Below are 16,955 nucleotides of genomic sequence, written 5' to 3'. Positions count from 1 at the left end.
CCTCAATAAAATTCATTTTCCAGAATGTCTAAAGAGCCGAGCGAGCTGCTGTCTCCCGCCGGGAGCCTCAGCCTTCGTCCGCCGGGTTTGTGCCGGTTGGCCTCGCCGGCGCCGGCGCTGCGGCCGGCCGCAACTCTGGGCTCCCATTGGTCGGCCGGCGCGGGGCGGGCGGGCACACGCGGGGGGAGGAACCGGAACCGGCTGTAGCCGGGGGGGCGGGGTCTCGCGCGCGCTGTGGCGGCAGCGGCTGGAGGGGGCCCGCGGTGGCAGGACCGGGGGCGGCCGCTGCAGCCCGGACCCCCCATGGTGCGCGGCGGCGGCCAGGCCGCAGGAGGAGCCCGAGGCCCCGGCCTCCCAGGCTGACCGCGCGGACCCGAGCGGCCCGGAGCCGCCGCCATCCGTCCGGCCCCGCTGGGGCGCGGGCTGGCCCGCCATGGGGTCCCTATTCCGGAGCGAGACCATGTGCCTGGCGCAGCTGTTCCTGCAGTCCGGCACGGCCTACGAGTGCCTCAGCGCCTTGGGCGAGAAGGGCCTGGTCCAGTTCCGAGACGTGAGTGTCGCCCGGGAGACGCGGGCCGCACCTGCCCGCCCAGCGCCGCATCCCGCGTTTCGCTCGGGCCTCCCTTCTGCGGGCTCCTGGGCAGGGGCGCGCCGCTGTCCCCATTTCGCAGGCAGGGAAACTGGGGCCCGGCTTACCGGCCAGAGCTTCCGCAGAGCGGGGCCCGAGCCCCGGTTCGCCGGGCGTCTGGTCGGCGGCGGCTTTGGCCGGGTTAGTTAGGAACGCTCTGTGTAGTCTTCATCAACTTAGGGGAGTGCCATCAGATGCTCCGGAGCGCCGGCTCCATGCCGGGCACTGGGCTATCGGTGGGGAGAACGAGTCTGATGAGGCCCATTTGGAGACCCTTTGGGACTTACGGGGGTGGCGGGGACAAATACCAAGCACGTGAATGCGTAAACATAATGTTTGCTGTGAGGGTAATGAAGCGGGGTGATGGGGTGGTGACTCGAGTCGGGGTGGTCAAGGAAGGCCCTCCTGAGGAGGTGACGTTTGAGCTCCGATGAGGCCTGAATGGGAAAGAGGTGGCCCTGGAAGATCTGGGGGGGCGGGGAACAGGGTCCCGGATGGAGGGAACAGAAGGATCCCAGAACCTGAATTGGGAATGAGCTCGGTGTAAGCGCCTTGAGGGGAAGGGGTTTTCGTTGGTTTTGTTCACTGATGTATGAGGTGCATACCACTGCCTGGTAAGGAAAGGGAACGGTCTTCCCAACAAGTAAGGATAAACACTTGTTTATGTATCTGCATACTTGTTTATTATTTGTTCACACCATGGGGTGTCAGCCCCGAGGGCAAGGGGCCCCTTCTGACTTACTCACTCCTGATTCCCCAAGACTTAGCCTGGTCCCTGGCGTTTGTGGGCAGTAGCAGGCGTTGGTTGAATGAAGGAACAAGCCTTCATTGAGCGCCTGCTCTGTTCCAGATGGTGTTTTTAGCGCTGGCGCCTCAGTGGTAAGCTGGGTGGACAAGGTCCTTAGGTTCTTGCCGCTTACAGCTGGAAGGAGACAGACGCACACGCTCTGTGAAATTGTGAAGTGCAGTAAAGGGAGAGAACAAAGTGTAGAAGGGGAGAGGGGAGTGTTAAGCAGGATCTGATACTGAGTGACTGAACTGAAAGTCACTTCAAGGGAACATTTTATTTCCTCCTGGGCCCCGACTTTGATCTCCTGGTTATTTCCCTTCATCTCTCTGAGGGGCCCTTAATTTCAAAAGGGAACACCCCTCCCCAAGATCTGATATCAGTGACCCTTGGGTTGACTCCAAAGGGATTGCAAGGTCAGGGAGTAACTCCTGAGCGACAGCCAAGGCTGCAGAGGAGGCCCAGCTCCCTTCCTGTTTCCTGGAGTCACTTGGGCTTCAGCTCCTGGTCCCAGTTCCCTGGTAGGTGCTGTGATCAGCTGTGGGGGGCACCTGAAAGGTTCAGGAAGCAGGAGAGAAACAGCCTCCCTTCTTTGTAACTGGTGGATTTGATCCATCCTGTTAGAGTTCAAGCCGAGAGACTTAACAAGCTTCAACTGTGGAGGTTTGAACAAAGACCCTGATGACCACATTCCCGTTTCTCTGACTGCCATTACAGGAGGTAGTGGAGAATACTTGGGATCCTTCTAGGCTGAAAACCAGTGAAAGAAAAAGAAAGTGCAGATAAAGATCTCAGCTGTGCCTGTCCGTGTGTGTGTGTGTGTGTGTGTGTGTGTGTGTGTGTGTGTTTGGGTTGACACTCAAGCAGCCAGTGTGCTAGTGCAGAAAGCTTCGCAGCACCCAGCACTTTTTTCTGGAGTTCTCACTGACTTTGCATTCACCGGCTGGGCTTACTAACATTAGTCTTTTCTGGCTTGCATATGCTGGGTGATTTCTCCCTTTTAGTACTCCTCCTGAGGGAAAGCAGGCAGACCCAGGGTTTCTGTAGTGACAGCCAAGGAGAAGACATGGAAGAGAAGGTCATTCAGCTAACCTAACCGGTGGGGCTCAGAGAAGGGCAGGTTCATCTCACTGTTGAGATGGTCTGCAGTCTAAGAACAATTTCTCCATTCTCCCTTCGGCGACTGTAGTGGGAGGGTGGCTGGTTTGGATATCAGTAAAGCCAGCACCACGGAGCCTCTGCTGGCTTTTCTTGGTTCAAGTTAGTGTTAAAATGAGTTTGCAATAAAATGCAGTGTGGTCGCCGCGTATCTGTGGGTATGCGTTCGGAGACCCTCAGTGGATGCTGGGTGCTCTGGAGAGTACTGAACCCTGTAGGTGTGACAGGCTTTCCTGTATGGGCGCCCCTGCGGTAGCGTGTCATCGACAAGTTAGGCACAGTAAGAGATGAACAACAATGCAATAACTATAACGAGATACTCTAATAAAAATTACATGAATGTGTTTGGGAGGGTATATGTGGGTTCCTAGTCTCAATGTATCGTATTGTCCTCTACTCACCCTTCCTCTCTGGTTGATGTGGGATGAAGTGAGGATGATGTAGGCACTGTTTGACCTGGGGCCGTGCCAGAAGACACGTCTTGTGTGCTTCCTGACCTCGGTGGACCGCGGGTGCCTGAAACTGGGGCCAGGGGGCACTAAGATTGTGTTTTCCTATCATCAGCCTAGAAATCGGGTGACCTAGCCTCCCGAGAAAGAAAACAGAAACAAAACTTTGTAAAAGAAACCACATAACAGAAAAAAGCAGCTAATAGCTGTGAGGCAGTGATGGTGGCTAGGGTCAACCCAAGTACGTTTGTATCCCGGCCGCCGAAATGGGCGTCTTCATATAACCCCTGCCGCAGGGAGAACTCTCCTGTCCACGGAGCGCTCAGCAGTGCTGAGTGTTGAACGGACCGTGCAACGGGCAGGAGTGTGGTTTGTGCACTGCTGGTGCCGCCTCGCTTCCTTCTCGCTCTTAGTTCTGTGCATCGTGCCTGACTCCTTGAGAACTTGAAAGTGATTACTTGAGATTAGTTTGATCTCAGAAATGAATGCAAATGTGACAAACAAAAGTGAAATTTGAATTTTTGTCTTCTTCCTGGTTAATCCTTTTAAAAATGTTAGAAAAACTGAACAAGAAATGAGCCCTTGGGATGGATGCTTCTGACCCAGCGGTTTCATGCAAAGCTGCCTATCCTAATCGCGGGTTTCTGAGAGCATCCCGGACGGTTGATGGCCTGGAGGAAAGATAACATTCTTGCCTTAAATGCCTTTCAACACGAGTGATTACTGTAATCTTTTTTTATTATAAAATAATATATGTCCATTGTGGGGAAATTGTAAAATGTAAGAATAAGATTAAAACTTCCAGGATCCCATTACCTAGAAATAAAGGCTCTAATTTCTTGGTTAATATTGTTCTAACATTTTTTCCTAATAATGTTTCAAAATGTACATATATGTGTATTTTCATATAATTGGAACGACACTGAAAGTATCTTTAATTTTTTCCAGAGAGAAATCTTTTTTTTTTAAAGATTTTATTTTATTTATTTGACAGACAGAGATTACAAGTAGGCAGAGAGGCAGGCAGAGAGAGAGGAGGAAGCAGGCTCCCTGCTGACCAGAGAGCCCGATGCGGGGCTCGATCCCAGGACCCTGGGATCATGACCTGAGCCTAAGGCAGAGGCTTTAACCCACTGAACCACCCGGGCGCCCCCAGACAGAAATCTTAACTCATTTCCTCATTTTATTAAATGTTCTTTTATAATTTTTTTTATTGTTTTAAGCTTTGTATTAGAAGTTAAGTAGAGAGAGGAGTATATGGGAACAGTGAACTCCCGTGTACCCATAATATAAATTCGTGGCCCCTCATTACAGCCTTCCACCTCCAGACAAAATCTGTCCCTCTCCTCTCTCGGACAAGATGATTCTGAAACAAATTCCAGATATCTAATTGTGTCCATAAATATTTCAACAAGTATTTCTAAAAAGAAGGATGCTCAAAAATCATAACCACAATATCATTGTCATACCTAAAATTTTTAATGACAACTTCTTAATAGAATCCAGTACCTTAGTCATTTAAAACATAATTTTTACTAAGGACAGTTAAATGACTGAACCGTAATTTTTATACAACTTTATTGATCTGTATCGTAAAATGCACCCATTTCAAGTGTACAGTTTATTGATTTTTAGAAAACTTACTGAGTGACGCGTCCATCCCCACAGTGCAGTATTAGAACATCATATCCCCCTAGTAAGATCCCTTACCCTTCCGGTTCATCCCCTTACCTGCCTCCAGCCCCAGGCAGTCGCTACTTCCTGCCCCTAGATTCTCCTTTTCTGGGCATTTCATGGTAATGGAATCACACGGTATGCAGCCTTTTGTATCTTCTTGAAAGACACGCTTGATGGTGTTTCTCAGAGTCACAGTGGTGTTGAGTGGGTCAGGGATTTGTTCTGTATTGCTGGGGGGTGTTCTGTAGTATGGATGGAGACTGTCTGTTCTTAAACTGGTTTCCCACTGTCGATCACTTTTTCCTCTGTCCCCGAGGTTGATGTTCTTCTGGGTAGGTTTTTGTCTGTATCCAGTTTTTTCCCTAGGTTAAGTTTCTTCCTGGGTTAGTTCTGGGCCAAAGGCTATTTTTCAGGCTTTTTTTGATAACAGCTGCCACGTTGCTCTCCAGAAAAGTTTTGTCAGTTTTTTTCCCATCCAGTAGTGTGTGAGGGTGTGCTTTCCCTAAACCCTTGCCAATAATATTTTTATTTTTTAAATCATGTTTACATTTAAATTTCAGAAATTTCAAAAACGAATTTTTCATCCTTTTCTCAGCTCAACCAGAATGTAAGTTCCTTCCAAAGAAAATTTGTCGGTGAGGTGAAGAGGTGTGAAGAACTAGAACGGATATTAGGTAAGTTTTGTTTTATTTTGTTTTGTTTTGCTAGTTTGTGGGGGGATAAGTTTAATTTAGTAACAGATTTTTATATAAACCTTGTTTGCCTTAGAAAAATTAGAAAAGAGAAAAAAAAGAACTCACCATTCCTTATTTTTTCCTAGTCCTCTATAAAAGTAAGGATTCCCCTACATAGCGACCATGTTATTCTGTTTCTCACTTTGGTATTTTCTGCAACATTGTCTCACATCAATAAACAGGTGCACCTGGGGTCATTTTTAATGGCTGCCTAGTATTTCATGAAATAAAAGTGCTATAATTTACTTAACTAATCCCTTGTATTTTGTCGTGATTTAAACACATTATGTACATGTCAATATGTTACTTCAGATTATCTCTAAGAAGAGGAAGGTAGGATATGGAAGATAGATTGGCTTTGTTCTCAGATCACTTGTTTACCTTCAAAACTCAGTAGCTCTAGGCTACTTCCTTTATCTGTAAAATCTTCAACTTCTTTAGCTTGGGATAGTGACCATTATCAGTTCCAGCCTGGAAGTTCTGACCAAAATAGAGGAGAGGGGGTTGGATCTCAGAGGACTGACTGAAGTACAAAATTTAGGATGAACGGAGAAACATGGGCATGAGAGAGTCAAGGGGGGCAGAATAGGACTTTGGGAATGATTTCTAATAGCTAAGATTTATTGTGGATTTTACATTTTTAGTTGGAGATTTTTTTTAAAAGATTTTATTTATTTATTTGACAGACAGAGATCACAAGTACACAGAGAGGCAGGCAGAGAGAGGAGGAAGCAGGCTCCCCGCTGAGCAGAGAGCCCAATGTGGGGCTTGATCCCAGGACCCTGAGATCACAACCTGAGCTGAAGGCAGAGGCATTAACCCACTGAGCCACCCAGGTGCCCCAGAGGTTTTTAAGACAAAAGAACCCTTTTAATCATCTGTTCCTTCGCATATTGTTTGAAGTCCCAGTTACTAGTGTGGACAGCGTGTAATAGAGTGACATCATATTCCTGTCTTTGTAACGTAGTGAGTCATTGAGCATGTCATGTATCAGGAATGAGGTTTTTAAATTCAGTGACAACACTTTAGACAGGTACAGGACTTCCTGTAGCTTAGACTGTTTCAAAAGGCATACAGACTTAAAAAAAAAACCAAACTCCCAAGTAAATGAGGTTTCATTGGTGAAACGATTTTATCCCATTTCCAGAAACCTCTTTAGCACTGTGCTTCCTTTGCTATCCTGTTGCTAAGACATCCTCACTTTTCTCTTTCTTTTTCTTTCTTAATAAAATAACTGGGAACACTTCTCCAGAATGTGCTATCTAGTAATGAGTTACCATGCATTGTGAGTTTCATCCTAAGGACAAGGGTGCTTCATGGCATTGAAAATGTAAATGAAAGAAATGGAGTTCATCTGGCCTGGCTTGTTACCAGTTTTCTGAACCTGGTCTAGGACGTGAGATCTGGTTGTTGGAAGTCCGAACAGCCTGGCTGACTGGGACCGCTCAGGAGAGCCTGGCTCTCTGCCCTCGATCTCTCTGGGCTCCATGGGCTGATAGAGGTAGTACTTCTCCTTCCTCAGAAGGGCATCTGCAAGGAAGTCACGCTGCCGTCTCTGGTGGAGATGGTCTGTCGTTGGGTTATTCCTGCATTTGCAAGTGTGTCCTTTACCTGATTCACCTACAGGTGCGGAGACACCTGTGACTCCACAGTTCTGTCACGAGTGTTCAGAAACACCGCACACTCGGGGAATTCCAGAAAGCGTTCATCAGGTTGTTGTTTATATGGTCACTGCATGCCGGCCTCTCTCTTTAGGTGCGGCTACTTTGCAGATCTTTGGAAACGAGGTTGCAAAAGGCTTTTTCTAAGTCGATTGGAACAAGCAAGACTTTTGTGCATTCAGACATTAATTTTTAGGCGACCCAGGGATGGTTGGGATGGAAAATGTTCCGACGGAGATGTCCTAGAGTGAGTTTTTGCATCTAATTGGTTTACCTTTTATTCCCACAGCGTATTTGGTGCAGGAAATTAATAGAGCCGACATTCCCCTTCCGGAGGGAGAGACCAGTCCTCCTGCACCACCTCTTAAACAAGTCCTGGAGATGCAGGTAACTTGTTTCTGATGAAGCCGTCAAAGCTGTCCCTGAGCTCAGATGCTGCTTGTTGACTGACTTCATGTTGTCTAGGGCTTGTCGGGTTTTATTCTCAAAGCCCCGTAATGACAGTTGAAGAACAATGCGATCGCCAGCCTTCAGTAACAGATTATCTGTGATGTAAGATAAATGTTCCTTTTCCAGGTGGTGGTGAATTGAGGCTAATGAAAATCAGTTTGGGAAATCTGGTGCTTTGTCATGTAGTATTCTGATCGTTCTTTCTGGACTTATCCATGCCTTAGCATATGCCTCTCCTGGTGCAAGTAAGGGAGGCTGCAGGCCAGTGCCTTTCGCATTCTCCCAGACCCACTGGCCTGCACTCTGATGCTGAAAAGCTAGTGGGAAGGCCATAGGGTGTTGTAGGTGGGCAGCAAGCGCAGTTCCTTATCCCCGATTTCAGTATCTGGTGTGTTGGGGATACAGCGTCCCTGCTGTGAGGACCCCAGCTGAGGTTTGGGTCTGATCCTTGGCTCGTGCACTGCCCTGGGATATAGACCGGCGCTCCTGACCACTGACGCAGCCCGCGGTGTGTAGCCAGCACCGTTCTGTGGCTGGCCGCTCTGGGGGTTTATCGGGGAGGAAGTCACTTAACATTTACCGTGTGAGTGGACTCCAGAAGGAGTTGTGGCATCCGATGGTTAGAACGCGGCCATCTGGTTTGGCCTGTTCGGGTTGGTGGTGATGTAATGACGACTTCAGGGGTGACTGGGCGTGTGTGGCTTCTATGAGGTGGAGTGCACGTGAAGTGTCAGGAGACTTGCTTGCTTACAGGTTTTCGTGGAGTCACTGGTGTGTTTGACACACCTCCGTCGCTGCTGTGTTGTACTCTAGTATTGTTAAAGGCGCTCGCTGTCCAACTGCTTATTAAGGAAGACTTGACCTCAAGCATTCTTCAGCCCAGTTAATAGTGTACGCGCAACTGTAAGCAGATTCTTAAGCTAGAGGCTCGGGTGTATATGCTTAGCAAAGATTACCCAAGTATTTTCTGCGTTGCAAATAAAAGGCAATGTAGCCTTGAAAGAGGAAGACTCTTTGCTGTGCGATAGTGGAGAAGTGGATGGAGGGAAGCCCGGAACAGTGGGGGAGCGGGGTTGGGCCAGAGCCACCTGCGGTGCCTCGACTCACCTTCCAGAACATCTGTTGTGGGCAGCATGAGCTGTGTGGGAGTTCCCCGAGTCCATGGGAGACCATGAACGGTGGACCTTGAACATCTCTGTCGGATTCGGCCTCGTAAGCCCTCCCTGGACAGTAACGTGCTGTCAGGAAATGGGGGTGGCCAGACTCAGCAGATCTGTCCTCTTAAGTAACCAACCGCCCTCTTGTCTTAGGAGCAGCTGCAGAAGCTGGAGGTTGAGCTGAGAGAAGTCACCAAGAACAAGGAGAAGCTGAGGAAAAACTTGCTGGAGCTGATCGAGTACACTCACATGCTCAGGGTGACAAAAACCTTCGTTAAACGGAACGTGGAGGTACTGACCGCCCGCCCCTGCGCCGAGACACATTCCTTTTGTACGAATTTCGCTCCTGCAAGGCTTCGGGTTGGGTTATCTGTTCTCAGAGATCTTGATCTGACCTTTATTTTTCAGTCAGGTTATAGGACATTAAACAAAGCGTCAAGCCTTACCCTGCATTGGTTGGTTTTAGCAATAACGATACCTCCTATCCGTAAAATTGCTTCAGTTTGTAGCTGAAAAATGAAAGAAATGGGAAAGTGGAGTTTGAACTCCAAAATTGTTTCTTCTTTTCCTGCCAAATTGCTAAGAATAAAGGAATTCACAACGAGTGTCTAGTTCATGAGTGGAGTCTGTGTAATAGCCCCGCCCAGAGCGGGATGCAGAGGGGACAAGGTCGTCCCGCTGGCGCTGTCTCACTCGGTGGCTGTGTCTGACCGAGCGCTCTGCCTCCGAGTGAGGCAGTGACATAAGTTACAACACCCTTATCTCTAGCAACCTGACTTCGAGGAGTTCTTTACACAAGGGACGGGATCTTTTTAATTTACCAGAGCTGTGTTCCACATCCGAGTTACCCCGGGGCGTCAGTACCAGGTCGGGCAGCCGGTTAGGATGCTCCGTAAACTCGTTCGGAAACGTGACTTGGGAAATAAAGTGTCACTTGTAATGAGACACGCTTGGTTTCGTATTTCTTTGTAGTTTGAACCCACTTATGAAGAATTCCCTCCCTTAGAGAATGATTCCTTGTTGGACTACAGCTGTATGCAGAGGCTGGGAGCAAAACTGGGGTAGGTGACAACCGCCGGGGGGCTGAGCGTCCCGCTGTCCTTGTCGTCTGCAGGGGGATGAATGCGACCATTCGAAAGCCTGTGGTGGAGTGAGAGAAAGTGAATATCTGTTTGAGAAAACACTGTACTTCTGTGTTTGCCGAGAGGAGTTATTCAGCTGTATTGACTTTTTAGATAAATACCATGGGAACTTCTTCTCTTGGTATAATGAGCTGGAAAGAAGGAACGTTTATGCCATTCAGTGTCATTCCAGTAAGGCTAAAATAATTGCTCAGTGAAGCGTCAGCTCCTGTTTTGTTTGGTAGAAACATAGGGGCTAAACTGAGTTGGTTAACTCATTAATTGTATTTTAAGGATCTTTTTCTGCTATTAATCCTTTCTGTTTACTCCAGCCAATGGTAACTTGTTTCCTTATGTGATTTGTGAGTTCTTTTTATTACGAACATCTGTTCCTCTGTTCCTCGTCTGTAGGAATCCGATCACGATTTAGTTTGAGGATGTATTCCTTCAGCGAGAATTTGTTTTTACATCTGTCAGATAATGGGGAGCATCCCACCAGCCTGGAATCGTTTTACATTAATTTCTCAGCTTGGATTTTTTTTGTTTTTCCTTTTCTTGCTATGCAAGTAATGTGAATTTCAGCCACGAAACTGAGTGCATTCTAACCTGTGGTTATGAATTCTCAAGGCAGGGGCGCCTGGGTGGCTCAGCTGGTGAAGCGTCTGCCTTTGACTCAGGTCATGATCTCAGGGTCCTGGGATCGAGGCCTGAGTTGGGCTCTGCTCAGTGGGGAGTCTGCTTCCCCCTCTCTCTCTCTGCCCCTCACCCCACTAGTGCTCTCTCCCTCTCCCTCTCTCTCTCAAATAAATAAATAAAAATCTTCAAAAAATAAATAAATAAATAAATTCTCAAAGAAGACTTTCCCTCTTCTATCTAGAACCCAAACTGAGATAAATAAGTTTATTTGAGGGTTCCTTTGTAAGATGAAGTTTTAAATTTTTTCTAGTCCACCTGTTCACTAAGGGTGTAGGTCTTTGGGAGTGAGGAGGTGGGAGTCCCAACCTTAGCAGGCATTGGGAAAGATTCAGTTTCATCTTCTTAGCTTACATAGACCTAGTGCCTGTCTCCTGTCTCCCGTGCTGACCTTGAAACTGAAGGCTTTAAGATACTGGGTTAGTGGAATACATCAAGGTAGCTGAGATCCTGGTTTATTTTTGGATCCCAAGAATTTCTCTTAATTATGGGCACAGCTATACCCTTGAAGGGATGTTTCAAAAATAAGTTTTTGTAAAAGATTTATTTACTCATAGAGAGAGTGGGAGAGTATGTGTGTGTGTGAGGAGGGGGAGGGGCAGAGGGAGAGAGCACCTTCAGGCAGACTCCCAGCTGAGTGTGGAGCCTGACCCATGGCTCAATCCCACAACTCCGCGATCACTACCTGAGCCAAATCAGGACTTGGATGGGCCACTCACAGAGCCACCCAGATGCCCCCTCCCCCAGTTTTTCATCTAGCATTTTAGATATTTTGCATTTGGAGGGCTTTTAGAATATCTTCACCATTTTGCCTGAAATGATTCATTTCTCCTTTTGATGCAGTCAGAGAATTCCTTGCTTTCATCTGACTGCACCTTGTCTCTGTTGTCTCATAGATTTGTATCTGGCCTAATTAACCAAGGAAAAGTGGAAGCATTTGAGAAAATGCTGTGGAGGGTCTGCAAAGGGTATACCATTGTGACCTATGCAGAGCTGGATGAGCCCCTCGAGGACCCTGAAACGGTGAGTCAACGTCATGATCACCTTTTAACGATGACAGACTGACAGTGGCGTTGGATGCACGGTGCACAGGGAGCCCCTTGAGAGTGAGTTGTTCACCTGAGGCCTTATCATCCCTCAGGGCATTCGGGTGTGGCTCTTAAAGTCAAGGGCTCTTCCTTGAAATGCCTCCCAGAAATGAAGGGAGATGCGTTGCTGCCCTCCGGGCCTCAGACCCCATCCGGTACCACCTTTTGTAGCGAAGGTCTAGTGCAGAATCAGTTTGGATCTAACTGTCCCATCTCTTTGGTCTTCTTCATTCTGGGACAATTTCTCAGTCTTTCCTGGACTTACAGAACCTTGATATTTGAAAATTCTTAGGTAGAATGTCCCTGCATTTGGGTTTGTCTGATCTTTCCTCACGATTAGATCCGGGGCATGGGTCTTTGGCAGAAGTGATGCTATGTCCTCCTCACTGCGTCCCACCGAGCGCGTGATTCGGCTTGTCCCGTGGCTGGTAACGTTTGCTTTGATTGCTTGGTCGAGGTGGTGATGCTTAGGCTTCTCCAGTACGAAGTCATCTTTTTCCTTTGTAATTAATACATGTTTCGGGGGACATGCTTTGAAACTGTAACTATGTAACTATGTCATTCCTTATCAGATTTCCTTTTCCATCCTTCCTCCTCCCCTCCCTCCCTTCCTTCCTAAAGTGTGAGCGGTGGGATTAGAGGTGGGGATACATACAGAGAAGTGGACTGCAGAGATGTATTATCCTGAAAAGACAACTCCCCTGTAGTTACAAAGGAAATACGTGCTTGTGGCAGGAAATTGGGAACAAAATGGGAAAGATGAACGAGAAAGTTAATCTTCATGATCCTGCTTAGGGAGAGCCCATGCTGGCTTTCAGCGTGCATTCTTCTGGTGCTTGTTCTGTAGGAGATGGGGTGTTTGATTTGATAGCTGGTGCTCGGGGTCGAGGATCTGGTTATCGTGTCAGGTTTAGGGCCTTTTGGGTTGACCATCTCATCCCTTCACCTCGTTGCAGACACCAGAGCGTATTTCAAGCTATTTCCCCTCTGTCGGTCTTGTTTCTAGGTGCTGACCACTCTGTGTCGGAGCTAGACTCTGGTGATTTCCCTTGGTTCGATGACCTATATTCTGTGTTGTGTGCTGTCCCTGTCCCATCTTCCAACCCGAGGTGGTTACGCTCCTTGACCCAGTAGTAGTTTTAAAATTGGGGCATCTTCAAACTCAGGTTTGCTATAAATGCTGTTTTCTTTCTTCCCCCCAGTTTAGTTTCTTCTGTAACTTATTTTGGAATAATTTCAGTTTCTAGAACACTTGCCAGGAGAGAACAGAGACTTGTATCCCTTCACCCGGATTTCCCAGTTGTTCCCACGTTCCCACATTTGCTCCATCAGTCACGTGCTCTCTCGGCGACTCTGTCCCCATTTTTCACTAGGTTCTTTGCACGCCTGGGGAGAGGAGGCCGCAGATATGGCTCCATCACCCCGGAGTTACTCCCGTGTGTGTGCCCCCAGGCAAGGATGCTCTTCCAAACCACCTGCCCCCCATGAGAGAAACCAGTGCAGGTGCAGCACTTTTGTCCAATCAAACATGCCATTCCCGCCTCCCAGCGGTTCTCCTTCCTTCCTGGCTCCAGCTCCCTCCCTGGGCCTGCAGTGGCGTGGGGAACATGCATCCCATCCTGTGGGCCGACCCCTCCCTCTGGGCCCCCTGAGATTTCTTCACAGCCAGACTCGGGCCACGTTCTAGGCAGGAACAACCTTGGAAGTCTCTCTGGCCACCTCAGCACCCACCACGTGACACGTGATGTCACCTGGTCACGTCGGTATCTGCCGGGTTTCTCCACCGTCTCATTACCACGTTGCCCTTTGTGGTGGTTTAGTAATTTCCAAGCTGTGCTCATGTCCCTGTCCTCACCAGCCCGCCCACCACACTAGCATCTGTGGACGACTCTCGTGAACCGGTCCCCTCGGTCATGGTTGCCATGCGGTCCTCATTCCAGCTCTGCTTACTAGTGATCGCACAGAAGGCCGGCTTCCCCCCCTCGCATCTGCGGACTCGTGCATTTCCATTGTGTTCGATGACTCGTAATCTGTTATGGTCCGTATTTATTTGGACACTCAAATTGTCCCTGATGATTTGGCTGCTGAGGGTCCCTTCCCTCATGGTCCTGTGTCCTTTGGCCTCTGGCAGCTTCCGCCGAGCCTTCCCTTCCTTTGTGGCACAGTGAGATGCCCCAGCTTCGTCCTGTGCTTTCCCTGCCTCAGCCTGAAATTGGCCATTTCTCCAAGGACCGCTGGTGCCTTTTAGCAGAGGACTGTGTTCTCAAAGATCTGGGTCCCAGAGAGCCGCTGCCCCTGGGCCCTCTGAGCAGTCGGAGCGTATGTGTACACACACGTGTGCGCACTCACACGCAGCCGTATGCACTTCTGTGGCTCCCTGCGCTTCGAGATTATGAAACCATGTGCTGGAACTATAACTCAGAATCCTGACTGGTTCTTTCTAGATGGAACCTTTTTCCCTGTGTTGGCAGTCTCTTTCCTGCCAGTGAGAAATCTGGCTCCCGTTATCCTCAGTACGTTTCATGAATTGTGTGGTCAGTGTACTCACTTATTCAACGTGACCAATCTCCCAGCCACATAGGCCATCTCCTCTGCCCCCGCTGCCCTTTATTCTTGCTGTGGGGACCCACCTGCCTGTGCTTCCTTGAGGCTCCCTGACCTGTTCCCCATCTTTTGTGGTCTGGGGCTGGATTCTTGGACCGCCTCTCTCTTCTGTGTGCCCTCAGGGATCCTATATAATTTCACAGCTTTAAATACTGCCTCCCAACTGCTTAGCTTGGATCTCTCCCCACAAAAGCAGACTTTTGTATGTAACTGGCTACTCTAGGTCTTCTTTTAAATCCTTGGAAGACATTTCTACCCGATGCCTAAAGCTGGACTCTGGATCTTTCCTAGCAAACCTGCCCTGCCCCGCTTGTCCGGCTCGGTAAGTGGCAGCTCTGTCCTTCTGACTGCTCAGGTCCTACATCCTGGGGGTCCTCCTGATTCTTCTCTTTTCCCTCAGACCTTGTGTTAATCCTATGGCAGGGTGACTGGAGATGTGTTCTAACTAGGAAGAGACTCTGGTCTCCTGGTCCCGCCCCCTGATCCAGGACGACGGCCACACCTCAAGTTCTTCCCTTCTGCAGCGGCCTCTGTCCCCGGTTCCTGCCCCGGCCGCTGCCCTACCGCGCTCTGTCCTCCCGGCATCGAGAACCATCCTTGTAAGCCTTCACTTCCCCTCTTAAAACCCACCACGGGCTTCCTGTCTCACTTGGCAAAACGCCCAGAGCCTTATAGCGTCCCCTCTTGTGGCTTCAACACACATCTGCCCTGTCCACCCCCATCAGTGTGTGGCCTCCTTGCTGTCCCTGTACCTGCTTCCTCACGAGCTCTCTGTGGCTCAGAAGGCCCTTCCCGCAGTGGCCGCACAGCTCCCTTCCTTCCTTTAGCCTTTAAGCTCCGATGTCCCCTTCTCAGAGAGGCCTTCTCTGGTCACCCTATTTAAAGTCACAGCCCCCAACCCCATGCCCCCCTTCTCCTCCTCCAGCTCTGTTTCCTTTGGAGCAGTTACCACTTCTCCCCATGTGGTGGACTCTGTGTTTTCTTTGTGTCTCTCGCTGGGAAATTGGATACCTCCCACCCCTTCCAGGTCAGGGATTTTTGTCTCTTTTGTTCAGTTCTGTATTCCTAGCACCTAGAATAGGGCCTGGCAAATAGGCTAAAAATGTACTCCGTTTTATTTAGAGAGTATTTCTCAGTATTTATGGTAGTTCTGTAGGGTCTCCATGGACACGTGAATTATTGATACTGAACCACTCACTGTCCTAGGGAAACACAGGGTTAGTTTCTGCGAGCCTCTGCTCACATTTTTGTCCACCGATCAATACTAACCTTGTTTTATGTGTGTTTCTATTTAACATGTATTGTGGATTCATTAACACTGAACTCTTGCCAATAGCGCTATGACTCATGCCTGCAGGAAGCTTATCTGACACATGGCATGTTGTGTGTGAGGCGCATCTCTGCCTTCTTGGGCCCAGGAACACTAGCTAGCACTTCAGCATTACGCCTGAGGACCATTTTAAATAGTGAAACCACCAACAAAGAGCCCAGAAGTGTGAAAAACATAACTAAACCGTGACAAGGCTCCTTTACCGTATGAGATGGACCCAGAAGGCAGAGAACCGCCCTGTGTGACCTCCACTGGACTAGGCACATCCGGGGACTCGGACTTTGGGCCACTCTGCATGTCTGTAAATGACCCCACGCCACTGCCAGGGCTGATGTTAGGGGGAAGAACACGCGGCCAGGGTGGGCGAGGTGCAGTTATGGAGCCTGGGGGCCCGAGGGCGTCTGCATCTGTTGAGGGTGTGAAGGGGCCAACTTGTGACAGAATTTGAGCTGCCAGAGTCCTCATTCTGGACACAGGAGTAACAATGACCCTGATTTCTTCTTTTAGGGAGAAGTTATAAAGTGGTATGTGTTTTTAATATCCTTTTGGGGAGAGCAGATTGGCCACAAAGTTAAGAAGATATGTGATTGGTAAGAACAAGAAATGTTTCATTTCATCTCTGTGCTCATATACAGTGGCTTCTGGTTCTCCCTAAATGGCCCTGTGTTCGAGGGGAAATGCAGTGGGTGCAGAGATTGCTGTGCTTAGTTCTGTGTCTTTGTTTTTAACGCTTAATTAGCCCTCTCTCTTGCCAGCGTTGTACATAAGATGCTTTAGAAGTAGAGACCGTTTTTAATAACATTCTCAGGTTTTATTTCCTCCCCGGGCATCAGGGCTTAAGAATAATTGGAGAAGGAACCAAATTTGAATTATTTTGTGCCTCCCTGTTGCGCTGAGCTCCACAGAGGCCTGTCTGTCATCAGGGAGCATCTGGTTCATTTTAGGCCGAACATTCGGCAGGTTTCTCTGTGCGCTGCGGGGGAGGAGGCCCGGATCCAGAGCCTGGCGTTGCCACCCACTCGCTGGGTGAGCTCGGCGAGCCCCCACGGCCAGGCCTCAGTGGGCTTTGGGACTGAGGCGACACAGGCGAGGAGTGCCTCAGCGAGAATCTCACTGTGACGTATATTCTCGTCAACAGTGGAAAAATAAGCAAAAGCCAAACAAAAATGTCAGAGAACGCCCTTTGTTTTTAGATGGTCTTGTTTCTTTGGGAGTGAGGACGGGCTTGGGTATTTCCTTTGCAAAGTGTTTCCCAGAGGCTGATCCTCAGTCACGGGTGGCCTGGAAAGCCATTTCAGGTTTTATATGGACGAATCTGGTGTTACTCTTATAAATATATATTTATTTTAACATACAGTAGAAAAACTGTAACCAGCACGCAAACTCATGATTTCATAGATAGTGTTGCTTGGGATAAG

The 16,955-nt window shown here is 48.7% G+C and overlaps 1 protein-coding gene across 2 annotated transcripts in view; it reads left to right on the top strand.

Annotated features, from left to right (window-relative positions):
* The first annotated feature begins 215 nt into the window (after positions 1-215).
* ATP6V0A2 (ATPase H+ transporting V0 subunit a2) overlaps positions 216-16,955 on the top strand; it is a 35,087-nt gene continuing 18,347 nt past the window's right edge. For both annotated transcript variants that reach the window (XM_047696803.1, XM_047696804.1), the window contains exons 1-7: positions 216-550; positions 5,295-5,373; positions 7,384-7,481; positions 8,855-8,992; positions 9,674-9,762; positions 11,412-11,538; positions 16,045-16,127. In XM_047696803.1, the coding sequence (XP_047552759.1) occupies positions 434-550; positions 5,295-5,373; positions 7,384-7,481; positions 8,855-8,992; positions 9,674-9,762; positions 11,412-11,538; positions 16,045-16,127 (731 nt within the window). In that variant the 5' untranslated portion in view covers positions 216-433. The remainder of the gene's footprint in view (positions 551-5,294; positions 5,374-7,383; positions 7,482-8,854; positions 8,993-9,673; positions 9,763-11,411; positions 11,539-16,044; positions 16,128-16,955) is intronic.

The sequence above is a fragment of the Lutra lutra genome, chromosome 12, assembly GCF_902655055.1.
Source record: "Lutra lutra chromosome 12, mLutLut1.2, whole genome shotgun sequence".
Lineage (NCBI taxonomy): Eukaryota > Metazoa > Chordata > Mammalia > Carnivora > Mustelidae > Lutra > Lutra lutra.
This window is presented reverse-complemented; position numbering and strand designations above follow the sequence as displayed.